General features: G+C 38.9%; 1 protein-coding gene across 3 annotated transcripts in view; it reads right to left on the bottom strand.

Annotated features, from left to right (window-relative positions):
* g2e3 (G2/M-phase specific E3 ubiquitin protein ligase) overlaps positions 1–11,767 on the bottom strand; it is a 37,117-nt gene extending 25,350 nt beyond the window's left edge. For all 3 annotated transcript variants that reach the window (XR_010330264.1, XM_064337302.1, XM_064337311.1), the window contains exons 1-6: positions 11,613–11,767; positions 10,787–10,912; positions 6,557–6,654; positions 6,182–6,283; positions 2,880–3,004; positions 530–692 (exon numbers count right to left, since the gene is read on the bottom strand). Coding sequence is in view for 2 of the 3 variants with exons in the window: in XM_064337302.1 (XP_064193372.1) it covers positions 530–692; positions 2,880–3,004; positions 6,182–6,283; positions 6,557–6,654; positions 10,787–10,832 (534 nt within the window). In the remaining variant the exon portion in view is untranslated. The remainder of the gene's footprint in view (positions 1–529; positions 693–2,879; positions 3,005–6,181; positions 6,284–6,556; positions 6,655–10,786; positions 10,913–11,612) is intronic.
* Positions 11,768–23,501: the final 11,734 nt, after the last annotated feature.

Here is a 23,501-nt window from a genome sequence, read left to right as displayed (position 1 = left end):
TAAAGGTTGAATAAATTTGATGGTCTGCGTGTTTCGTGAATGAGGCCCAATGATTTTACGACCCAATAGATATCTCCCGAGGCAACTTTGGTTGCGACCCACAGTTTGTGCCCCACTGGCCTTAATTGGAGTTTAGCCTATTAATGAAACTAGCGCAGTATGTAAGCATTCACCTAATGATGCGATCTGCAAAGCAAACATTAAAGTACAATAAAACACTTGCTCTACTATAAAAAATGAGTCCACAAATACTGTCTAAATATAAATACAGACAAGTAAGTAGCACAGACACATGAGCAACACAGTATTGAACTTAAAAAGAGCTTATGATTCAAAAACCTCACCAAGAGACAAAGCTTTGAAGCTTTGAAGTATTCAGTCAGCCCCAGTCACAATGAGTTTGATATTTTTCCAAGTTGAAATATTCTGTGTGAAAGATGCAGCAAAAATACTTCCAAAAGATCACTTTCACTATTGTGCTGTGCTGTGAGGAAAAACCATTTCAGAAAGTCTTAAGAAGAAGGCGAACCTGTACACAGTCCCGGTGGAACCAGCTACTGTGGCAGCAGGGACATTTGAGCACAGAGTAAGAGAGGACGGGCTCGATGGGGTCCAGGCACACAGAGCAGGACAGTGGTGTGGTGACGGGGGATAACAGACTCTGGGTGGGACGGTGCACTCTGCAGAATGACCTGCGAACAGGGAGTGACATCAGTGTCAGTGTTGCCCACTGCTGCTGCTGCACTGAAGAGAAGACCAGCTGTGTGAATATTCATTGCCCTGTACCAGTTTTCACACTTTAATATATTTACTCTAGACAGTTTCACTTCTTGAAGTACAAAGTAATGTGTTCACCTACACATCCTTGTTTTACGTTTTAAAGTGGCAATCTCAAAGATTTCCGTTTCGTTCTCTTTGGCGGTACCGATGGCGAGAAGCGGTAATTGCAGGTGTGTTTTTGGACCTCACTTCCCAACTTCCAAACAGTGTCGCCTGTGTGTGACATCAGTCAGCTGGCACCTGGGCCACGGTAAGTATAACACTTACTATTTACTGAATAAAAAATGACTGTTATAAAAGTAACGCAATGTACATACTCATTCATTGTCTAACATTAGGCTAACTTAAGCTGTCTTTACACTGCTGAGCCGGGTTAAAATTCTGTAGCAGACCTTCGGTAGAATTAGTGATGATCAATTTCCACAGAAGTTCTTTATCCACCTTTTAGCTGGTATGAACCTCGTTACACTGCAGAGAAGAATCCGTGGGATTCGCTGTGGCTTGTGCAATTATGTATCTTGTGCACAATAAACATTGTCTCTCATGAATGATTGTTGTGTGATATTTTTGAAACAACTGCCTTGCAAAATGTTACCCCTGGTGTTTCTGATTTTGCTAGCTAAACTGTTTGAGAATAAAGCTGAGCTGGGTGTTAAATTAGCAATCAGAACAAGAAGAATAAAATTAAACAGGAGATTTCATCAAAAAAAGGGCATCAAGGCTGAAAGAACAGATGATGAAGCGTAATAAAATAACAATGCTAATCCATACTGCCGTACTTTTTAATTTAGTTTTCTCCAGCTTGACATCTTTACAAAGAACTACTCTGCTCCACCTGTACCCCGTGGTTAATTCTCTGTGTAAAGACGGCTTTATTCTGATCATTATAATATATTGATGAAGTTCATGGCAATATAAATAACCATAACGTTACGGCCAGTTCAGATCAATGATTCGCAACGAGACAGAACTGTTTTAGAATGTTGCAGAGTTAATTGCAGCGGTGTGAACTGGTTAGTTGCAGAGCGTCTGAAGCCGTTGCCTGCCTTGGGGTCTCAAAAGACCCACCATGTCAAATCGCCAAGTGCAGTTTTAGAACGTTTACAATCAGACGTCTTGGAATTTTGCAAGTTGCATCCAGTCTCGTTGCGAATAATTGATCTGAACTGGCCTTTAGTTAGCTACAGTGCAACGTTGCAACAAGGTAGCGTTGCATTCGAGAGACGGTTTGCAAAATCGGTACCGGTCGGTAGCGTTAGCTAGCATTTTTTCTAATTGTTAGCTGACATTAGATTGTGTTAATTACATTAGCTAGCTAGCTAACACAACGTTACCTGATATGAGAGATGGCTGCAGGCAGCGCACAACGTTGTCTAAACTAATGTTGCCTTTCTTGACATTGTCCGGAAGCTAGCGCTAGCTGTGCAAATAACTATGTAATTTAGTAACGTTACATTGTCATCAAATGTAATACGAAATCTACATCAACGTCAATGGCTGTAGATGCACGGCATTAGTTACATAGCTCCTACCTTGGGATCTACTCAAATCCACCTCTAGCGAGCAAATTAGGTTGGCATCATAAGTTTATTTAACTAATTTTCCGTTAGCATTGTCACAATAACTATCACTCAATCACTTATGTTGTTGTACATATTGGCATTATGATTACAATAACACATAGCATTTAACAACGTAAACAACTGGCTCTCAACGGTCTATCATCAAATTTCATATCTATGGTGAAATCCACCAGTTTGTTGAAAATTTTGTAGTAATGGGCTCAGGAGCAACCCTTCAATCCAAAAGGTTTTCATAAGCACCATAATCACTGGTGATGTAGACACTGATCTTACATTAGAAAACATTCACCAAAATAATAATAATTCAGAGACAACATGCAAATGGCGTGAAATGACACCATAATGTATGCAGTTTCATGATCAGCCTTCTTTTTCCCCATCAACAGTAGTTTTCATTTAAAAAATACATGTGAATTGTATGTCTTTTTAAAATCAGTCATATTTTTTGCACAAAAATACCGAGACGTCATTTCCCCATCAACACCCCAACTCTTGCTGACATTAAGTAACACTTACGGAAAAAGGCCAGTGAACTGGAACACAAATTCTTCTTTGATTCCACAAGGAAAATGAACCTTCTTTCTACAGCTTTTGATACTGCATCCAACAGAGGCACCTTTCTTCTTGCAAACTCCACATCTCTAAAGATTGAAGAAAATGTACTCAAGTTAGCCAGGGCCAAATATACTACAGGAATAGCTAGAGGAAACATACACGTTGGGCTGGAAGATGAGGAGACCTTCTGAGAGGTGAGAACTTACTAAATCCAGATACTGAGCACAAAGGTAAACTTTGCAAACGTCATGCAAACCCACAGAGGGCCAGTGTGATAGGACATAGGAACATACTGAATAACAGGAAATTGTAAGTCAAGCAAAAACTGTGGTGAACTGGCAGCTACAAGTCATGCTGACAATTAAGAGGAAAGAGCTGATGGTTGTTGAAGTGACAGAGATGGAGGAGGAACAGTACGGGATCAATGCAGAGAGACAAGGAAGGCAAGGAGGTAAAATAGCATGGGAAAATACTGCTAACAGGTGTGGAAATTCCCACAGGCCAGACACAGAATTTGTGTGTGATGTGATACATGGGATATCTGTGAATAGGATTGATTCAATAGCTAAACATCTCAGTGTATCACCACATATTATCATTAGGGATTATGCATTTAAAGGAGGTATTATCACCAGCTTAAACTCATATTACGTGGACCAATAATAATGTTACATCATTGAAATGAATGGGGATAATGTACACTTTTCAGTTTCACCAAAAACGATAGTTTGATCCATAGGGCCAACTGACTTTAAACGGCTGGTGCTAGAAAGCGGAGCTCTTTACAACAGACAACTTTTCAGTCTCTATTGGCATAAGAGAGCAGTTGCTCCACAAACATCATCTCTCATGGCCTACTCTTGTCCCCTCTGGCCCCCGATCTTCCTTGTTTTGATTTATTTGATGAGGATGTCCATGGTGCTTTCTTGCTGAGTAATGTCTCTAATCGAAAAAGACTGAACAGAAGACATTTTCAATGCTGCTCAATGAACCAGGATACCCGTGCAACCATTTGACGTTACTACCTAAAGTGCATTGCGACAATAGTAACAATGATAACCTACGAGTCGAAGGATTAAAAGATTTTTTTAAATAACTACAATCTTTCACCTGGGTTTTTATGATATATTTTTATAATTGAAGGCATTTACACTAAATTACGGCTTACAAGCCTTAACAGGCGGGGTTCCCTTTAAGAGAAACCTAGGCCACAGGTTTTCCTTCAAGTATAATAACAGTGCACAGCACCGCCATTATTTTTAGACCCAGGATCATTCCCCAATAAATCTCAGAGCGATCTAACGTGTCTTGAAAATTGCAAGCTTACGCATGCGTGACAAAACACTTTTTACCTCTAAATCGTTGCCAAGAATAAAAGAAATTCCTTTAACCGGCAACTGAGGACAAACTGCTGCTTTCACACATCTGAAGATTTCACCAGACTGCAAATAAACATTGCACAAGGCAGCCTTAATGACATCACAGTTCAATGCCTTGAATTAACACGGAACCACACCCTGACTGTTTATAAAACGGCAATACACTTTCTATAATAAAGGATTGCACAGCACTTGTATCGCTCAAGATATGAACAGGTCTTTACCAGACAACTCGACTGTTCAATTAAAGATAAAGGGTTTAGATCAGAGCCCAGAGAAGAAAAAGTTCGATCAATGTCTGAATTCTGGGCCTTAATCAGCCCAACACTATGGATGTGACTGTAATTTCAGCTGGTTTAAGTGCTGGGCATGCAGCAATCGGGTGTCCGACTTCATGACAATAAAAACACTCACGAGGCACAGGATTCAGCCTCTGTTGAAGCCAGTCTACAGTGGTTCCAAATGACCTTTAGCAAATGTATGATTGACACTGCAATCCACCAATCCCTGATTAGGAACAGTTGCTAAGTAATACTCTGACATATAGCTCCAACACTGTCTGCAACAGTATAGCTGACAGCGGAAAAACTTTAGCGACAAAATTACGAAGCTTCTGTAGGTGGTTAATAGCTGCTGTCGGGGAACCAGTAAAATAGACACGCATTATCCTGAACGTTTTGTGGAGGAAGGGGTGGGGGGGTTGTTAATTTTATTCCAATCCCCAAGCCGAAGACAAACTTGGTAAAGTGTCTGTTGTGGATAAACCTTTTTGACACTTGCAGTTAGTGCAGTAGACACTGCCACTTTTTCTCCAAGGTAAACTTTATTCTGCCTAGTAATAACATTAGCTAACATATCTAGTCTATTAACCGGAGTTAGTTGAGTGATATTAAATCAAATCAAAGTTTATTTGTCAAATGCACCATTAACAATACAGCAGACAGGCAGTTATTAGATGGCAATGAAATGCTTAAAGTTAGCCATTAGCATCATTGGGTAGCTATGCGAAGGGAAAACAGTGCTGAAACAATAAGACAAATAATAAATTAAAATAACAAAAGATAAGACAGATACAAAATGAAGTATAAATAGAGGTGCCAGTAGGCAGTCTAGGCTAGATATTGCACATGATTAACATTAGGCATATGTCAGAGCAAATTTCCACAACTTTATAGTAAATGGGGGTATCATACGTTAGCTCTACAGATACGGAAAGAGTCATGTTTGGTCTAACTAGCTATAGGCTAAAATAATAGCCAACATTAACAAGCACTTCTTGGGTTTTTCTTTTTTGCAAATCTGGCCGTGGCATTGTTATTCCAACCAACTATTCAGTAGCTCGGCTAAATGGCAGATAACCAGCACTTTAACAACGGAAGAGCAAACAATGCCTCCATTGACGTATTTCCAATTTATACATTATTTATGACTGTATCAAGCCACGTTACAAAGATACTAGATTATATTTTTAAAAACCATCTGTAATTTCTTGCGGTAATTCATTCAAGCAGATGCTGCCATCAGCTTTGTTTGTCATACCTAGCAACAGTCCCTACTGAGGGCAGGACTAGTGTAGATTTTGCTCGGTCAATTCAGACGCAACACCCGTGAACTCGCCTTTCTTCAGGTAGGATTTCTGAGCCACTAATTCCTCATACAGCACTGATTTTATTTCATATTTATATTTATTTTATTTGGCACCAAAAAGTCTGTTTCGATCTCCATTTCTTTTCTATACCATTACTATTCCACAACATTATAGTACGGGAAAATGCGCCTTTCTGCAGCATAACTTGTAAACAACTGCATCAAATCCCTATCAATATGTGAAAGATCTGCATTTAGGGAGATGCTTTTTTTTGGGTCATGCCTATAAAAACTCACCAGCCTAGTGGATCGGCGAACCTCCTGTTTGATGTCCTCCACTAAAAACCCATGGATTCCTTCATCCTCCTGTCCACGCTGATACACCCCACTGGACATCAACTGTGAAACAGTTTTGACACATTAAAATACTAGAATCAACTAACTCAGTTAAAACCATTATTCAAAGCAACTCGCAGTACTATGGATAACATGCAAAACAATTTACTACATTAAGGTGGAGAAACAAGAAAAGGGAAAGCCATTTACTGATAAAAACTTTCCCCATTCCTTCACAGTCTAGTGTGAAGTGCTTAACAGGCCAAAGAATTAAACATTTCAGTGCATATCAGGACTAAATAATGACATGTTTTAAAATCAGCGCCAAACACTCACCAGACAAAAATAGTGCACAGTGAGCCCATGCTGCCGTAGTGTGATCTTCTCTCCGTATTTGTCTGGGGAATTCTCAGAAAGCTTGCAAAGCACACAGCCTTCAAGATGGATGACAACAAAACAGTGCAGGGTATTGCCATTAACATTTCCTTATGCGCCAGACTGCAGTGTTTCCCCTATAATTGTACAGGCCTGGCGGGCCGCCAGGCCAAGGAGAACCCCCACCAGGCCAAAAAAATCATTTTGGAGCCTCTGTTCAGCGCTGTTCTGAAACGTGAGTCAACCTCCGTGTCGTTGCCTGGGAAACTCTTGACGCGATGCGAGTGCCACTGCTGTTATAGTCCTGAGGGTACGGGATGCAGGTAATGATGGAGTGGAGTGGACCGGAGACATGCTGGCTTTTTATTATAATCTTCATTGATTCTTCTCCCAGGCTTCTCGAAGTTAAAGTAAGTTTATGACATTGAATATTTTCTTGTGGAACCGCAATGTCACTGTATTTGTCTCTTGTTTGCACTGTCAATACTACAACCTAACGTTACCATGTGTTCATGATCAGTATGGATATGGTTGAACATAATATTATTGCATCAACTCTATTTAAATAATAAATAATTAATTAAATAATTACACAGATACTGCCTCTCATAGCTAGCTAGCAAACGTTAGCTATCAATGTTGTGATTGATCAGTTTGAACGAATTTGCGCGCCCCAAGATGATTCCCCATAATGCAACTTACAGCAAGTTATTACTAGAATCAATAGCTAACGTGAGCATGGCGCCGCCTAAAAAGAGAAAAAGCTCTAATGCGGGGGACGGACAACCAAATATATTAACGTTTTTCTCCAAAACTCCGGAGCCAAGCAAAAATACAGATGGGGAAGAAGGGAGAGGGACAGAAATGGGAGAATTGAGAGGGGCAGATGAGAGAGAAGTAAGAGCGGCAGATGGGGGGGGGGGGGGGGGGGGAGCTTGAGAATGCAGCTAAACATCGTTGATGCCGGTCCAACTGAAGCTGACCCAGTCGAAAAAAATAAAGGCAAACATCGAAAATCTGGCTGGGACCCAGAGTGGTTGAAGAACCCCAAATATAGCCCGTGGTTGTACCAGACTACCATACTAAGTTCCAATTTGTTGATCTCACATCGTTTTAAAAGAAATGGAATATAAAAGCAATATAAATTTATCCTTAAATTTTAATTTACGAAATAAAGACAAATCTTCACTTTTGGTAGGTGAAAACAGACCTCAGGAACAGGCTGCAAGGAGAGCACTTGGGGGCCTGCGTGAAGATTTCAATAAATGGGTCTCCTGTGGCAAAATTTCCATATCATGATGCCATGGTGAAATTTTTCTCCAAGCCAAGAAAGATAAAGTGCAGCAATGAATAATGCACACTGTTCATGATGTCCTAATGTTTTGCAAAGGTTATAGGTTACACAGCTTATTTTTATGGAATAAATGCAGTTTATTAAGTCATCCTGCCTGTGCCCTCGACGAGTGCAGTGGGTAACTGCTTGTACTGAAGGCGCAGTTCGTTCGGTAAGGAACTCTGTACTAGCAGTACTTAACCTGTATGTTGTTATACAGTGTAAAAGGATACAATGTAAAAGTTGTAAGCGCTCTGAAAGAGCGTCGTAATGCGTAAGTATGTAGCAACCTCTTGTATCCTTTGTTTAGTGATATACGAGCGAACAAAAATTTGAACGCAAATATAAATTGCAGACCGCCTGCTGCACCATCTAACCGGAACCGACCGCGCCAGTATGCCATCCCGCGCGCCTCGTCTGTTCAGGGTTTTTTCGGTGCGTACCACCAGGCCTGAAAAAAATTCTAGGGGAAACACTGATGTGTATTATTACGGGGCTCATATTTTGATAGGTATTTATTCATGTATTTATTTATTTAGGATCCCCATTAGCAATACACAGTCTGCAGCTAATCTTCCTGGGGTCCGAACATAAAATACATACAATACATACAAGATTATATAGTGAGACATAAAATCAAACAAACAGACATAATAATACGAAACAGTAACCGTACTGTAACAGTAAAGGTAAGGAACTCAGTCCTCTCAAATAAATATTAAACAAATAGCTTACGTTGTCATACATTTTTTCCAGACCGTGAAAACTGATTTGTTTACATTTTGGACAGATGTGGCTCCAAAGTAAATCCATTGTTGTTTCCATCGCAGCACTTTCGGCACAAGCAATATCGGAAGCGCTATCCTAAAATTTCTTATTGGTTTTACCTCTACGCGTAAAACGCGCGTTCACATTTTGTAAGAAGACCAGGTCAAAACCTAGTATATGGCTGGACCAGCCGACCAATGGTGTAACTTCATAACTCGGCCAACCAATGGTGTAACTTGATCACTCAGTCACGGACATTCGCGTTTGTAGGGCTGGCCCCGCTGTGGCGGCCCAGCCAACAAATGCAGCAGTGAAGTCCAGTTTCTTTACCTGCACAAAACACACCCAGGCACGAAAGCTAGCACTGTTCCTTTTCCTGTTAGGAAAAAGGTGTGCTCGATGTCCTGACAGGCTGGAGTTTGTGCAACCTGCACAAACACAATAATTTACCATGATGATACACGGTGAAATGCAATATAAAACTACTGAAAAAGACCACCTCACTATATCACGACCGCTCAGACTCATTACTACCTACTACTGCACATTGGGCTAAGGCAGGCAGACTCCCTTCTGTTAGGTAATATGATGCGATGTTGGAAAAAAAAGTGTTTTTAGGAGCTTTGCTCAAAACGGTAACTATTTCCTCTGAATTTGTGCCCTTATGTCTTGTAAAAATTATTAAGTCCTGCATTAACTTTTTAAATGGTCATTTTCAGACAAGGTTAAGTATACAATTCATAAAAAAATTTAACCTGCAAGATGCTCTTTAAGTAAGCTTCATGTATTCACGCCTCTTTGTATACAAAGTTACCAATATGCCATTGTCCACTCCTAAATCTTTTGGAATTGTTCAGGTGTCTGAACCATTTGTACTGGTCAGGATGGATCTTGTGGGGAAACTGGCGGGAACTCCAAGAGGCAATATATACATATGATGGACTGAAATACAAAGTGGGTCTAGGCATATCCACTCAAGGCTAAGCAAGTGGAGGATGTAGCATAATGTATTGTGGAGTTTTTTGTGGCTCTTAAAAGAATTCTCACTGTCTGAGAAGGGGAATTTGGGAATAAGGTGCTTTCCTATTATTCTTCCACTTGAATAGCAAGTTTTAGACTAGAGGGAACTTTGACAATATGGACCCTATAAAGTTTTATAAGCACACTAATATAGCATGCTTTCTTAAAATAAGAAAGTTTACTTGGTTCACTTTTGGACATGTATACACATCAGGAAAATACACTTAAGCTTACACTGGAATTTATTTGCAACCTTTAGTACACCAGGTATTCTCAAGTAGGCTGCAGAAATTATATTAAAATAATTAACTAGTAGTAAGTCACTAGTGCTCAGTGGATGTTTAAGTTGCTTTTGAATGTTATTAACTAAAACGAGAGGCAGTTTAATCCCAAACTTAAATGTCACACTAGTGGGTCTATATTTAACGTTAACGTGTAACCTAGTTTTAATTTAATTTTTGGTAAGGTTATGGTTTTACGGTTTTAACACAGCGCTATGAAGGAATTATAAATAGATTAAGTTGGTGATTGACGAGCGTTTTTATACATGGTAGGTTTGATCTAAATGCATTTACAGATCTAAATACATTTTTTTCCTCAAAGATGGTATTTCTCGATATAATTTTGCCGCGGTTTTAACACATGTCTACGGTTCTACGATCAGGCACTCTTCACGGTAAGAAGAAATTTTAGTATTTTTCCAATATTGCTTGTGTCGAAAGTGCTGCGACGGAAACAACGATGGATTTACTCCGGAGCCACATCTGTCCAAAAGGTAAACAAATCAGGCAGTTCTCACGGTAGGGAAAAAAAATTATGACAACGTTAGCGTTTGAGGTCGATAGGCTATAGCCACCCCAAGCCCAGTTGATAAATAGGTGCTCGAACTGTACACTTGATAATTAGATAGTCCAGTAGTCTAAAGTGATCAAAACGGTAAGATATTTCAAGTTGGGTGAAGCACTTACCCAATTCGGTTACTACTAGCGTTAGCTAACATTACAAACAAATAACAAAAACACGCACAACTGAAATCCCAGGCTGAATTCCAAATAATGTTAATTACTTACACTGCAGTGCATCGTTTTCATCCGCAGAACGCTGTATCCTTTTCATAGTTAAATGCGTTTTCGGTGCAGGCGAAGACCAACGTATTGCCCGTTTTCTGGCACAGCTAACGCGACTCGTTGTGTTCACTGCGGAAGATGCATTATGAAATAACGAAACCAGGCGGACTCGGGAGATTGGTCAAGCTCTACTAATGAAATGTTAGCTGGGAAGTTAAATTCATCGCGTGTCAGTTTGTCTTTACTTTGTCTTACGATAACGCCATTATCGATAGCTTCTGTGAGATAATTAGTCTAGCCATTTAGACTAGACTAGCTGTCGAAACAGTCACACACGGTTAGCTACATGTGCGACTGTTTCGACAGCTAGTCTATTCTAAATGGCTGGACTAATTACATGTCTGGTCACTAGTCTAATGACCGTTGTATAACGTATGATAATATGAGCAATTGTGTTTTTCTCTATGGTAAACATGCATACACAATGAAAATGTGTGCTGGGTAGGAAGTAGTCTAAGGCTAACTAACATATGTAACGATGTTGGAAACTACTACGTTAATGTTGATGGCACGTGCAAGTATATGCAACTAGATGGCTGCATTTTCAAGTTCGGCGAAATTTCTTTATGTAATCGCCTTGACTAACTCGATCCAGTTAGCTGCCTATCTAACTCCGACTTCAATTAAAATCAAAAGAAGACAAAGATAGAACCGCATATTCAAAGTATACGTTAACTTTAACGTAATATTACTTTAAAATGCTTCCGTGACCTGGATAGCTAGCTGCACAATAAGCTATTCGGCCGTATAGTCCGTAAGATGTACTAACCTTAGCTTTATGAATCCCCATTCTTATATCCCGACAGTAGCGTTATAGCTCTCGCTTACTTTCAAACTGCGCTCTCAAACATGATTTAAACTAAAACATCCGCTAAAAAAAGAGAGGAGGGAGCTTAACAATTGGAGACTTCCGGTTATAGGATTTCAAACTAAAAGCTCGGTACATGGATCTTCTTGTAACTTATGCAGTTGGATATAATTACACATTATATACTCGTATTTAAACCCATACCTTCAACATTACGCAGTCCTTTCTGGAAAATCACGTTCCCAGCAATTGTTGCTGGTGTTTAAGTGTAGCCCAGCCATGCATTTCTATTCACTCTCAGTTCAGTACTGGCTCATTGTTTATCAGATTACTGTCAGAACTAAAAATTGTTACCAAATGAAAGGGGGTATATACATTTACTCTGCAGATCCATACCTATAACATTATGTAGTCATTACTGTGAAATCATGTTCCTAGCAATTGTTGCTGGTGTTTTAGTGTAGCCCGACCATGCATTTCTATACACTGTCAGTTATGTACATTATATTCTGGAAGTTCACTGAAGGCCAGGCCATTCAAAGGTGAAAAGAGAGAACAGTTAGGTGAGCAATTACAACATGTGAAGTCATACAAATTATATAATGAATTATTGGGCAAGTCAAACCCAAATAGTTTAGAGGCATTTAACAGAACTGGTGTTGGCACCAGTACATCTGTATGAATAAAAATTAAATCAGAATATAAAAAGAAAGACTTGGTAGATAAAGATTAAATTGCAGCACTACAAAAATTAAGAAAGACATTTGAAATTGAAGATAATGCAAGCCCAAATTTAAATAGATTTATTCATGTCATTCAGGCAGTAGCATTTAAGGTAATTTGTTTTTTTACGGAGGGTGGGGTAAGACTGTGGCATGAACTAACGCGTAGTAGTCCAGCTTTTTGGGATGCCACCGGTGGATTTATTACATCACAACAAAACACCAAAAGGATTTTATTCTATGAAATCTCAGTCTGTACCGCCACCAACACAAATTTCTTGCCAAACTGCATTTATGATCAGTGAAGAGAACACCCAAAGTGCAATTGAACAGCTACTCTCTGCAATTAGATATGAAAATTTCAATACTTTCAATACAATTCAAATGAATAGTGATCGGTCTTTAGTTCTCCTTCTCACACCCGATCTGTATAGGCGTTTGTTAACCTGCGTACATGTGATTCACATAGACGCAGAAGAGGAGGTATAGTAGGTGTAGGACGCGTGTAAAGCACGGTTGCAAGACGAGGGAATCATGTTAAAGAGGACATTAAAAGCTGAAACTAAAACGTGGAGAAACCAATGGGATGAGGAGAGGACAGAATGGAATTTTTACTGTATTCAAAAGGGAGTGAACTGTTTCAAGAAATGCTGGTCGGAGTGTAAGGGAGGAAGTGATTTTGTCAGAAATGGAATTTCAGCACACAGGGCTAAACAGCACACTATTTTAATGAACAACAGTGTGACTATTGTAACCTCCAAGAAACCAGTTAAGCACGTCCTGGATAACTGTCAAAAATACAGTCAAGACTGAGGGCACCTGGTGTTAAGTTTGTCAGAAAACATAGTGAGGTTAAACAGAAATCTTAAGAAGAAAAAAAAAAATCAGGAGTTTTTAAAGAAACTTTTAAGTTCATATTTCACTTCCTAAAAAATACAAGTCTTATTTACAATATTTGAACACTACTTTTAATAATTAGATGTAGAAGGCAGAAAAATATCCCGGCCTACACTCAGAGGGTGGCGGTAATGCACCATAAAATTGTCTAACAGCGGCCATAAAACTCACGAAGAAGAAGGAGAAGCAGCACACGGGCGTGTGCACATCACAAGGGTGCATCCCAACACTTTTCACTCCTCACCTCCTTTCCTCCACTACCACTCGTCTTTTACTTGGAAGTATGTGGAGGAAAGGAGAGAACGAGGAGGGATGAAGAAAATTGGACAGCTTATTTGCCTGGCAACTACTGATGAAATGGAATAATCGTTATATTTTGCAGAGCCCACAAATAGTCCCATGCCAATCACAGATCTTACACGTGGTCAGGCCAATTAAAGCGGCAAAATAGGTTGTACATTTCCAGTATACGTAATTTCTACAGTAGCCTACAAACATGAACCTGACATTGTGGTTTGTGTCCAGACACCAATTAATACGTAGGCAAGATTAGATCAAAGTAAACATGTCATAGTATACAAACAATTTACTGTAATTTCAGAATCCCGATGTGCCTCAAGTCTGAACACACAGAGCGCTAATTCACCTAGCTGTTACTGTGACAGCTTAAATTGCCAGTTCATTCCATCTCACATGGACTAATTCAGAAACATTTTCATATTAGTGATATCAGAGTCCCTCTTTGTGTGAGGGAGGGGAAGTGTGAAGACCAGACGCGACCAAACAGGGGATCTATAAGTTACCAAAGGGCACTCCGGTAACCACTGAGTCTCGTGAGAGACGAAATAAGAAGGGGGTGCTATACTCCTAAGGGACGTATCCCAAATAATGAATAATAAACCCCTAAACGGGTAACTGAGAAAGAAGGAGTATATAAAGAAAATAAAGGAACGGGGAAATGAGAAATGAAGAATAAACGACTTCGAACCGAAGCTGAGAAAAAGAAAATGTCTTTTCAAAAACAAACAGAAGATGTTCTGAGGCCAACTAAAACCAGGGGGGAAACTGGTTAGTAAGAGGCAGAAAGGTTTGTGCCCTGAAGGTGACACAATAACCCCTTAAAACCACCAACCTCAGAATCTGGACAAATACCGTCCTAATACCTTTTTCCCAAAAAAAAAACCAAACTGAAGTCAGAATTCTTTTAAATTCCTTGGTTCCTAAAATCCTTACACCTTGCTCAGAAAACGACAGGGAACTAGCTAGAGCAAAACACGTTACACTCAAGCACCGTTCCACTGCCTACTGACGCTTTAAATACCCAGCCACAGGTGTGGCTGGTAATCAGCGGAAGATGTCAGCAACCAACAGGTGAAACAGATCAGAGGTAATCCTGCAGGAATGCAAGGAATGTTAGAGCAGGAACAATCCTCCCACAGGAACCAAAAATAACGATTAGCCGAGTGGCTAATCTGCAAGCTCGAAACTAATCGTCCCCACACACCAAAATAACGATTAGCCGAGTGGCTAATCGAAATGCTAACCACTGAGCCGGTGCAGGCACGGAAAAATGATCTACCCTGCACAGAAACCGTGACACTTTGGAGGTACTACTATGCCATATAGATGTCAATCAAGATATCCACCCGCAAAATTGTTTTAATATGAGCACTGCCGGCACCTGATTGGCGGTTCATATACTTTCTCATATTCTACCTAAACAGTCCACTAAAACACATTTCCGAATAAAATTTGAGGAGAGTAACTGCTGAATCTTGATTCTTATTTGATCTGCAATGCCTAGTTTGACAGTGTGATCTGAGTGTCATGAGCCAGACGCAGCTACGTTGTATAAATTAATTTACATTTAGAGTACTTGATGCAAATGAGATGGACACACCTACACCACCCACCCCAGGATAGTATATATTAATAATAGTAGAAGCAAAAGATATAACAATACTCAAAACAGAAGCTGCAGTTGACTTGAACTTTGTGTCTAGTTCAACTGCAGGTGTAAGCACTTGGAATGTTTTGAATCAGTCTACTGTAGGTAGTGATCATTATCCAATAATTTACAAGATTGGATTAGAGTTACATCAGGAAAAAGTAATGAGAAGACCTAGATGGACATTAGTAGAAGTTTACTGGGATGCATTTCTAGCATTATGAGTAGAGAGTAGGTGTGAAGGACTCCTTGAGGAGTATCAGGAAGATTTATAACAACACATAACAACAATTACCTAGTTAGCATTATACAGACAGCTGAAGAAATGATACCAAAGAATAAAGTAGTTGGATAAAGCATGTGCCATGGTGGAACAACAGCTATAGCCATAAAAACAATGAACAGAGCATTTAGCAAACTGAACGATTATCACTCATTTTGGACATGAATCCTGGACAAAAAGGCTCAATCAGTAGTCATGAAAGCTATAAGAGCAACAAAGACTGCATATTGGTGGCAATTTTGTAACAGCATCAGGAGAGAGAATTAGCTGTCTGATGTATGGGGCAGGATTAGAAGGATGGGGATAAGGAGAAACCAGAGGTATCATTGTGTAAGAACAGTGTGGACAACACTGCAGTTGGTAACAGGGAAAAAGTTGAAATTCTGGCTGAAACGTTTAAAAAAGTCCATAGTTCTGAAAATCTTACACTGCAAGTCAGACAATGCAGAAGCAAAATCATAACAGAAAATCCTGGAATATTAGAGAAAAGGGTACCGCTGGAAAATTCATTAGATTTACTGTTTAACTCAGGGGTGCACAAACTTTTGGGCTTAGCGGGCCAATTTAAAATTTCAGCAATGCGCCTCAGGAACAAGTACAAGGACTACTTCAATTACAGTATGAAAACAATTGTGGTTTTTCTAAAGATCTTTGTGTGTGTATTTTGTTTTTATAATTTGACTAATAAACAAGTGCCCCTTTAAAAAAATCTAACTTTTAATTGTTTCTAAAATGGTACATCATTTTTTCATTTTTGAATTACTGTTGCCAACATCAAACAGCTACCAGTTACAAGTGCTTATTTAAGTTTAAGGGGGCAATTACTTTTTCACTTAGATGATATGGGAGTTTGACAACGTTTTCATTAAATAAGTAAAATACATTTAAAAATGTGTTTTGTGTTTATTCAGGTTCCCTTTGTCTAATATTACATTTGGACTAATGATCTGAAAGTGTTCGGTGTGCCAAATATTCAATAACGGGAAATCAGGAAGGGGCAAATACCATTGCACGGCACTGTATTGTCACGGTACGGGGGGTGGGACCCAGGCGCAGAATGGGAAAAAACACGGAACTCAAAAAAGTTGATACAAAGAAGACTTTATTAAAAAAACAAGCAGAACAAACAAAGAGCCACGGGGGGCATAAAACAAAAACTAAAAAAAAAACACAAGAAAACAGAACTACACCAGTACAGAAAACAAACGGCAGAAACGCACAGAAACACACAGGCAGAAACAAAGTCAGAAACACAAACAGGTCAAAAACACAGGCAGGCAGGTACGTACGGTCTGAAACACAAGTCGGGAACAAACACAAGGAACCAGCACCTGAGTCAAAGGAACAAAGAACTTAAATAGACAGGGGGTAACAAGACACAGGTGAACTCAAAAAACAATCAACCCAGAAAAGGAGGGGATAACAAGACACAGGTGGGAACAATGATAGAATAACGAGACAACAATAATACAATTAACAGGGGGGAGCAGGACACAAAACAGAAGTGCCGCCATCTGGCGGCCCAACAAGGGAAACCCAGACAGGAAAACACAGAACCATGACATGTATATAGTGTTAGAAGTCGTATTACAACTTTTTTGGAACTTTTCTGTTGTTAGATAGCCTATCTAGCTGCATTTAGGTTATAAATGAGTGTAATTATTTATATTATATTTTATATTATTTATAAGCATCATAAACAGGAGAAACAGGCAATATTTCAACTTAATTTTTTACGTTATTCCAACTCAGCAAAGTTTGGACAGATAGGATATAACACATTAACAAAGATGGGGCTGCTGACAATGATAATTTTGATCGTCTGCTTGAAATTGATTGAATGTAACATTTGTCAACAGTAACATTTGGCCAGTGTCTACACAGTTAGTCTGCCTATACTTAACACACAAACAAAGGTGGAGCAGCTGAAAACAAATATTTCAGTAAATTGTCTATGTGAAATGACGTGTTGATAACATCATTCATCATGTAGTATACTTTTCAGTTTGACCAGAGCAGAAAAGGCACCAGCATCACCAGCAGGGGCTTTCTTTCAGAGTGGTTGGCGGTTTGAGCCTCTGAGTTCATTCAGATGGAGGTAATTTTGTTTCACTTCATCTACTGTTCTCCTTAACTAGATTTATAGAGAGGTGTTCACCTCCTGCTTCCCCTGCATAAAATTAATGGTAAGGTATCTGCTGAGAAATAATAGTATTAATGACAAATCAATAGCAACAACACTTAGCAAATTGTAGCAAAGTTTAGAGAGAATTCCACTTGCATTGCAACATGAAGTCTTCAGAATGACAGTGATAAGGGCATGATTCCGATTCATGTTAGTCATCCTTGCAGCAATATTCACCAATTTACATTCTCTACTGTACCATATCTAGTTTATTGTTAAAATTCTTTATTAGAAATACCAATATTATCTTAAAACCACAAAATCATGAAAATCAGTATCCCTTACTGAAAATCTGTCATAGGGGTGCCAATGAAAAGAGATTAGTGAGTGCTGGGGCAGGGGGAAGGGGGACATAACAAAATTTTGTTTGAAATCAGTAGCCAACATACAGATGTGCCAGGGGAGTATGCAGGGGAAACTGACACTGAATTCAGCAGTACACTAGGACCAGGGTAAGTCAAGTGTTTTTATTGCTACCTGTGATCATAAATTTCCCCCTCCCCCTGACCTAGTATTTGCTAATCGCTTTTAAACCCTAACATTCTGTGACTTAAAAGCAGAATGGAAGACAATTATGATGTCATAAAGCTTTGGTCTCTCCAGTCTTCCATAAACCTCTGTTCAAGTAGCATCCTGGCATAATAAGAGATGGCTTTTTAAAAAGGATTCAGCCACTCAAGTACACATCTGTTTAGCCAATGCTTACTGCATGACTGGCCTTGCTTATTTTTGCATTTTGTGGACTAATCTAACTTTATAATGTATAAGATCAAAGTTTATGGCTCCTTTGATCAAACTGAAAATGAGTCCAGGGGGGATAAAAAGAAAGAGAGGAAAGGATTCATGTCATGGCTGACCTGCATAGGATGTGATCTGGGTGTGGAGGACTCCATCTCACCATATCTGCACCCTGACAAAACCCCTCATACCGATATGAACCTCACAAGTAAGTGAATGACATGTATGACAGTATGAGTTACAAACTGGCATGTTATATTTGGTGGACTTTTAAAACCCAATTCACTTGGGCCACATCTGTATTAAATGTTCCTATAAAGTCATTTTAGTGTTTAATACAGGCAAGTTTCCTACAGTGTAGTTCTGAAAAGGAAGGGATAACTGCGCCGATTTGAAAACACTCGGGACAACTAGAAAGATTTTTTTTCCAACAATTTATGAATTTGTCACAGTTGTTATGCGAGATGCCACTTTCTCTTTCTTGCTTAGCTAGGGGTGCACTCTGAAAATGTATGCATCAGAATGACGCAACAGTGCGTTGTTTTGTTGTTGTTTCTGTTGTTTTGTTGTAGATGTATTCCACTGTATCTAGCTCACCTCGTAGGCTTTCTAAGGTTGGCTAAATGCACATATATTATATATACTACTCCGATAGATCTGTGCACACACTGACGGTATAGGTTGGCACTCGCCACGAGCTGTCTTTACACATTGTTCACAAATAGATCGCATAGCACCAGGTGAATGCCAATTCCAGCATGAGATTTGCTTCTGTCTCATTTGAAAATGTCAAATGATCTCCCACTGACTTCCCGCACCCACCCACTGTCTTGTATTGACTGATGTACTGCTACCTCATAATGCACTCTGTAATAAGTAAAATTTGGACAATTGAGTGTTATGGACTACCATGCACAAACCATCCATTTCTCTCAGTGAAAACAATGTCAGAGGTGGATTTTTGATTGATACCAAAGCAGCTGTATTAAAACAGCCGATATATACAGCCGTAAATATTTATTCAGCATTCTCAGTTAATTGCTAGATGGTGCTACAACCACAAAACTAGCTACATCCATTCTTTCCCATTACTTTACAGTCTAATGATACTCTAAATGCCATTGAGAATTCTATCACTCATTCATACTGGTACTTTACTATTCCCTTAAATGTGTACTTGTGTGGACAGGCACACAACAGCAACATCATCCAAAAATGAGTGTGTACGTAATCTCAATGTAGGCTAAACCTATTGATAAAAATATTGGGGAATGTAATTATTTGCAAAGGAACACATTTTTTTATTTATCTGAAGTGAATGTTTACATGTACTGTAAATTTATACTTTACAAATGTCTTTAAAAAAAAAAAAATGTACTCGTAATTCTTGTCATTATCTTTACTAGCCACTTAAATTCTTTTTTCATTAGTTTCTGGAATGAAACCTGTTTTTGTTGTGGCCACATGTATCTCCCAGGCAACCATATTTGTATATGCTAATTTGTTTTAAAAAAGAATCTTTTGTCAAAAGGTATAAAGTCCAAGGCACTCATAGCAACCATATTTGTATATGCTAATTTGTTTTAAAAAAGAATCTTTTGTCGAAAGGTATAAAGTCCAAGGCACTCATAGCTGCTACGCACATGTTAAAATATCTGTTATATGGACCAGACCATAACTTCCAGTGACCAATAATTTTGTCCTCAGTTAATGTGATTATATGATACAGTTTCGTCGTCAGGGGCAATTACTTTTAAACATGAGTGACACTGGTGTTTGATTACATTTTTCATTAAATAAATGAAGAAAAAAAAACAATTTTAAAAATGTGCTTTGTTTCCCTTTGTTTAATATTACATTTTATCTAAAGATATGAAACCATTCAGTGGGATCATAATAGCAATAATAGAGAAAGTAGGGGGCAAATGAAAATTTTCACGGAACTGCATCTATTTTTATTTTAATATGGGTACGATGATGTTTTTTTTATAGCTTTTCCAAAGATTAGATTCATGAGTTTGAGAACCATATTTGTTTTTGTCTATTGTACAAATTCTACAATGCTACACTACTTGGCTGAATGCATGTAGGACACCCAAACACACCCATAAGTGCTTGTTGAACAAGGCTTTCCACTAGATTTTGGAAGATGGCTGTGGGGATTCACTTCCATTCAGCCACTAGAGCATTAGTGTTACCACAAAGTTTAAAACACACACTTCTCTAGAATGTCTTTGTTTGCTATGCTGTAGAAATAAGATTTCCCTTCCCTGGAACTAAGGGGCCTTGCCCAAAGCATGAAAAACAGTAAAGAGACCATTATTACTCACCCACCAAACTTTACAGTTGGCAGTGGTGGTAAAAGTACTCAAATATCATACTTGAGTTAAAATAAAGATCCAACCATTAAATAATTACTCCAGTAGAAGAGAAAGTCACCTATTTAAATAAAATACTTTAGTCAAGTCTCCAAGTATCTGGGTTTTAATGTACTCAAGTTTTCAAAAGTACGGTTTGAAAAAAACATTCTGCAATAAAACAAAACGACCATTTTATACAACATCTCTAATATCTCTGTATAGTCTAAAGACGTAAGGTGCCACATTGCCAGCTGAAAAAAAGGGGCAGGCACGTTTGAATTCTCTAGTGCCTTCCTTGTTTACACTTAGATGAAAAATAAGTGCCTTCACATACTGTAGTAGGTAATGCCTCGGGCTCTGCTGTCTATAGCTGCATGTGAGAAACAAATACACCAATACAAATGTATTGTAAATGTAAGTATAACAAATAAAAGGTTTTCTTGTGTTTTTGTATTATTTCAAAAAAGGAAATGATCTAAATGCAATGATAAATAATTTAACAAGACAAACTAATCATAGCTAAATGAATTGGAATGACTGTCATATGCGTGTCCGACACAAGCCACTGACTGCACATTCACTCTTCATGTGCCCTCCAACAAGGTAAAACGAGTTGTGGCAACATTATGTTTCATTCCTGTATTGGGTCCATGCAAACGTAATCTTAACCTAATGTTAGCTTGCTAATGTTAGTTGAGATTACCTGGTGTCATCACAACCTTTAGCTAGGTAATGTCTGTGCTACTGAAAATTTAAAAAAATTCATGGTCATCAATGAATGTGCTGTACGTTAAAGGGAATTACTAGACTTAACTTTAATTCCAATTAGCTTAAAGTTTTGTAGCAAATCCCAAGGGAATATCCATTCAAAAATATTTCTGTGGTTACAGATAGCAGCAGTGCTTGGCTAATAACAGCAAGCAAACATTAACTAGCTAGCTAACTAGCTTAGTTCCATCTTGGGTTGAAGAAGTAGTTGCTGTCACCAACGTTAGTTAAATTACCTTGATGTAATTCCTAAAATTTTATGCCATTTATTTCCCTGGGTTTATTTCTCCTGTTTGAGTCGTTTTAAGGTAAACATTTCTTTTAAATGAGGCCATGGATGGTCATCAGTGCACTGGCACTGGAAATGGTGGGTTCATCGTTGTTCTCAGGTAGCCATCTCCTCTTCTGCCATTTCAAAGTCTCTGGTTACTGACTTTTCACCATGTTACAGAAGCCAATCCAGAGAAAATCCAGCTGACGACCAACCGTATGAAATGTAACAAGTAACGACAGTTATCAATAGAAATGTATTTGAGTAAAAAGTACATAATTTATTTGTCGATGCAGTGGAGTAGAAAGTGAAAGTTGCTACTATTGTGTATACTCAGCAGAAGTGCAAATTCACCATTATCCTATTTAAGTACAGTAACAAAGTACAAGTACTTTGTTACTTACCACCATTGGTTGGCACTATGCATATTTGGCAGGTAAATAAAGAATATTTATTTTGTAGGGTTCCAGAGGGCACCACCCTGGATAGAATTGGCTTCTGAAGGAAAAAGATACACCCTGTTTCTCAATACAGAGAGGTTTGGTGCCATTTGGAGAGGTTTTGGTGACACTCGGGCCCACATTGGCTCATTTTTGCACACATGTGCTCTTTATTTCAAGCTTTAAACCATGTTAGTACTGTATGTTGCTTTGGAGATAATTGGGTTTAAGAAAGGGAGGATTCTTACAAAAAGCCCTGGGTTTAAACAACTGCATGATTAACTTACCATTTTTGTACGTTACAAACGTGCTTTTGCTGAGATTGATCAATAACATAAGCAAACCCAGGTGTGTCCTTCAGACTGCCAGATAGTGAAGCATGATTAATCACTCCAAGTGTCCAATGCCGGTGTGCATGACACCACTCCAGCCAACACTTGCATTGCGCATGGTGACCTTAGGCTTGTGTGCGGCTGCTTGGTCATGGAAACCCGTTTCATGAAGTTCCGATGAACTGTTCTTGTACTGACGTTGCTTCCTGGAGGCAGTCTGGAACTTGGTAGTGAGTGTTGCAACCGAGGACAGACGTTTTTTATGTGCTACATACTTCAGCACTCAGCAGTCCTGTTCTATGAGCTTGTGTGGCCTACCACTTCGCGACTGTGCTGTTGTTGCTCTTAGACATTTCCATTTCCAGTAACAGCACTTACAGTTGACCAGGGCAGCTATAGCAGAGCAGAAATTTTACAAACTTACTTGTTGGAAAGGTGGCATCCTATGACAGTGCCATGTTGAAAGTCACTGAAAGTCACTTCAGTGCGACCCATTCTACTGCCAATGTTTGTCTATGTAGATTGCATGGCAGTATGCTTTATTTTATGTGGCTGAAGTAGCCAAATCCATAAATTAGAAGGGATGTCCAATACTTTTGGCCATGTGGTGTATGTTTTTAAAAAATCAGGGATGTTTGTGTGTTGCTTTAATAATAATAAATATCTACATTAATAACCTCACATAATATAACCCCTACTTACAGTGGCACAATGCCAATATAACTCCCAACCACAGTGCCAAACTAGCAAAATATATATAACAAGGTTACATTTTCTGTTTATTGTATTCCAGATGCTGTTTTCAATCACCTGACTGTCAGAGAAAGACCAGATAAGACCCTGGTGCTGTTCAATGATGCTGTCACTCCTAACAACACCTGTTTCCCCGATACTACCACTCAATTG

This window comes from Anguilla rostrata, chromosome 1 (assembly GCF_018555375.3).
Source record: "Anguilla rostrata isolate EN2019 chromosome 1, ASM1855537v3, whole genome shotgun sequence".
NCBI classification, from domain to species: Eukaryota; Metazoa; Chordata; class Actinopteri; order Anguilliformes; family Anguillidae; genus Anguilla; species Anguilla rostrata.
The sequence above is the reverse complement of the archived record's forward strand: the minus strand, read 5'-3'. Positions and strand labels throughout refer to the sequence as shown.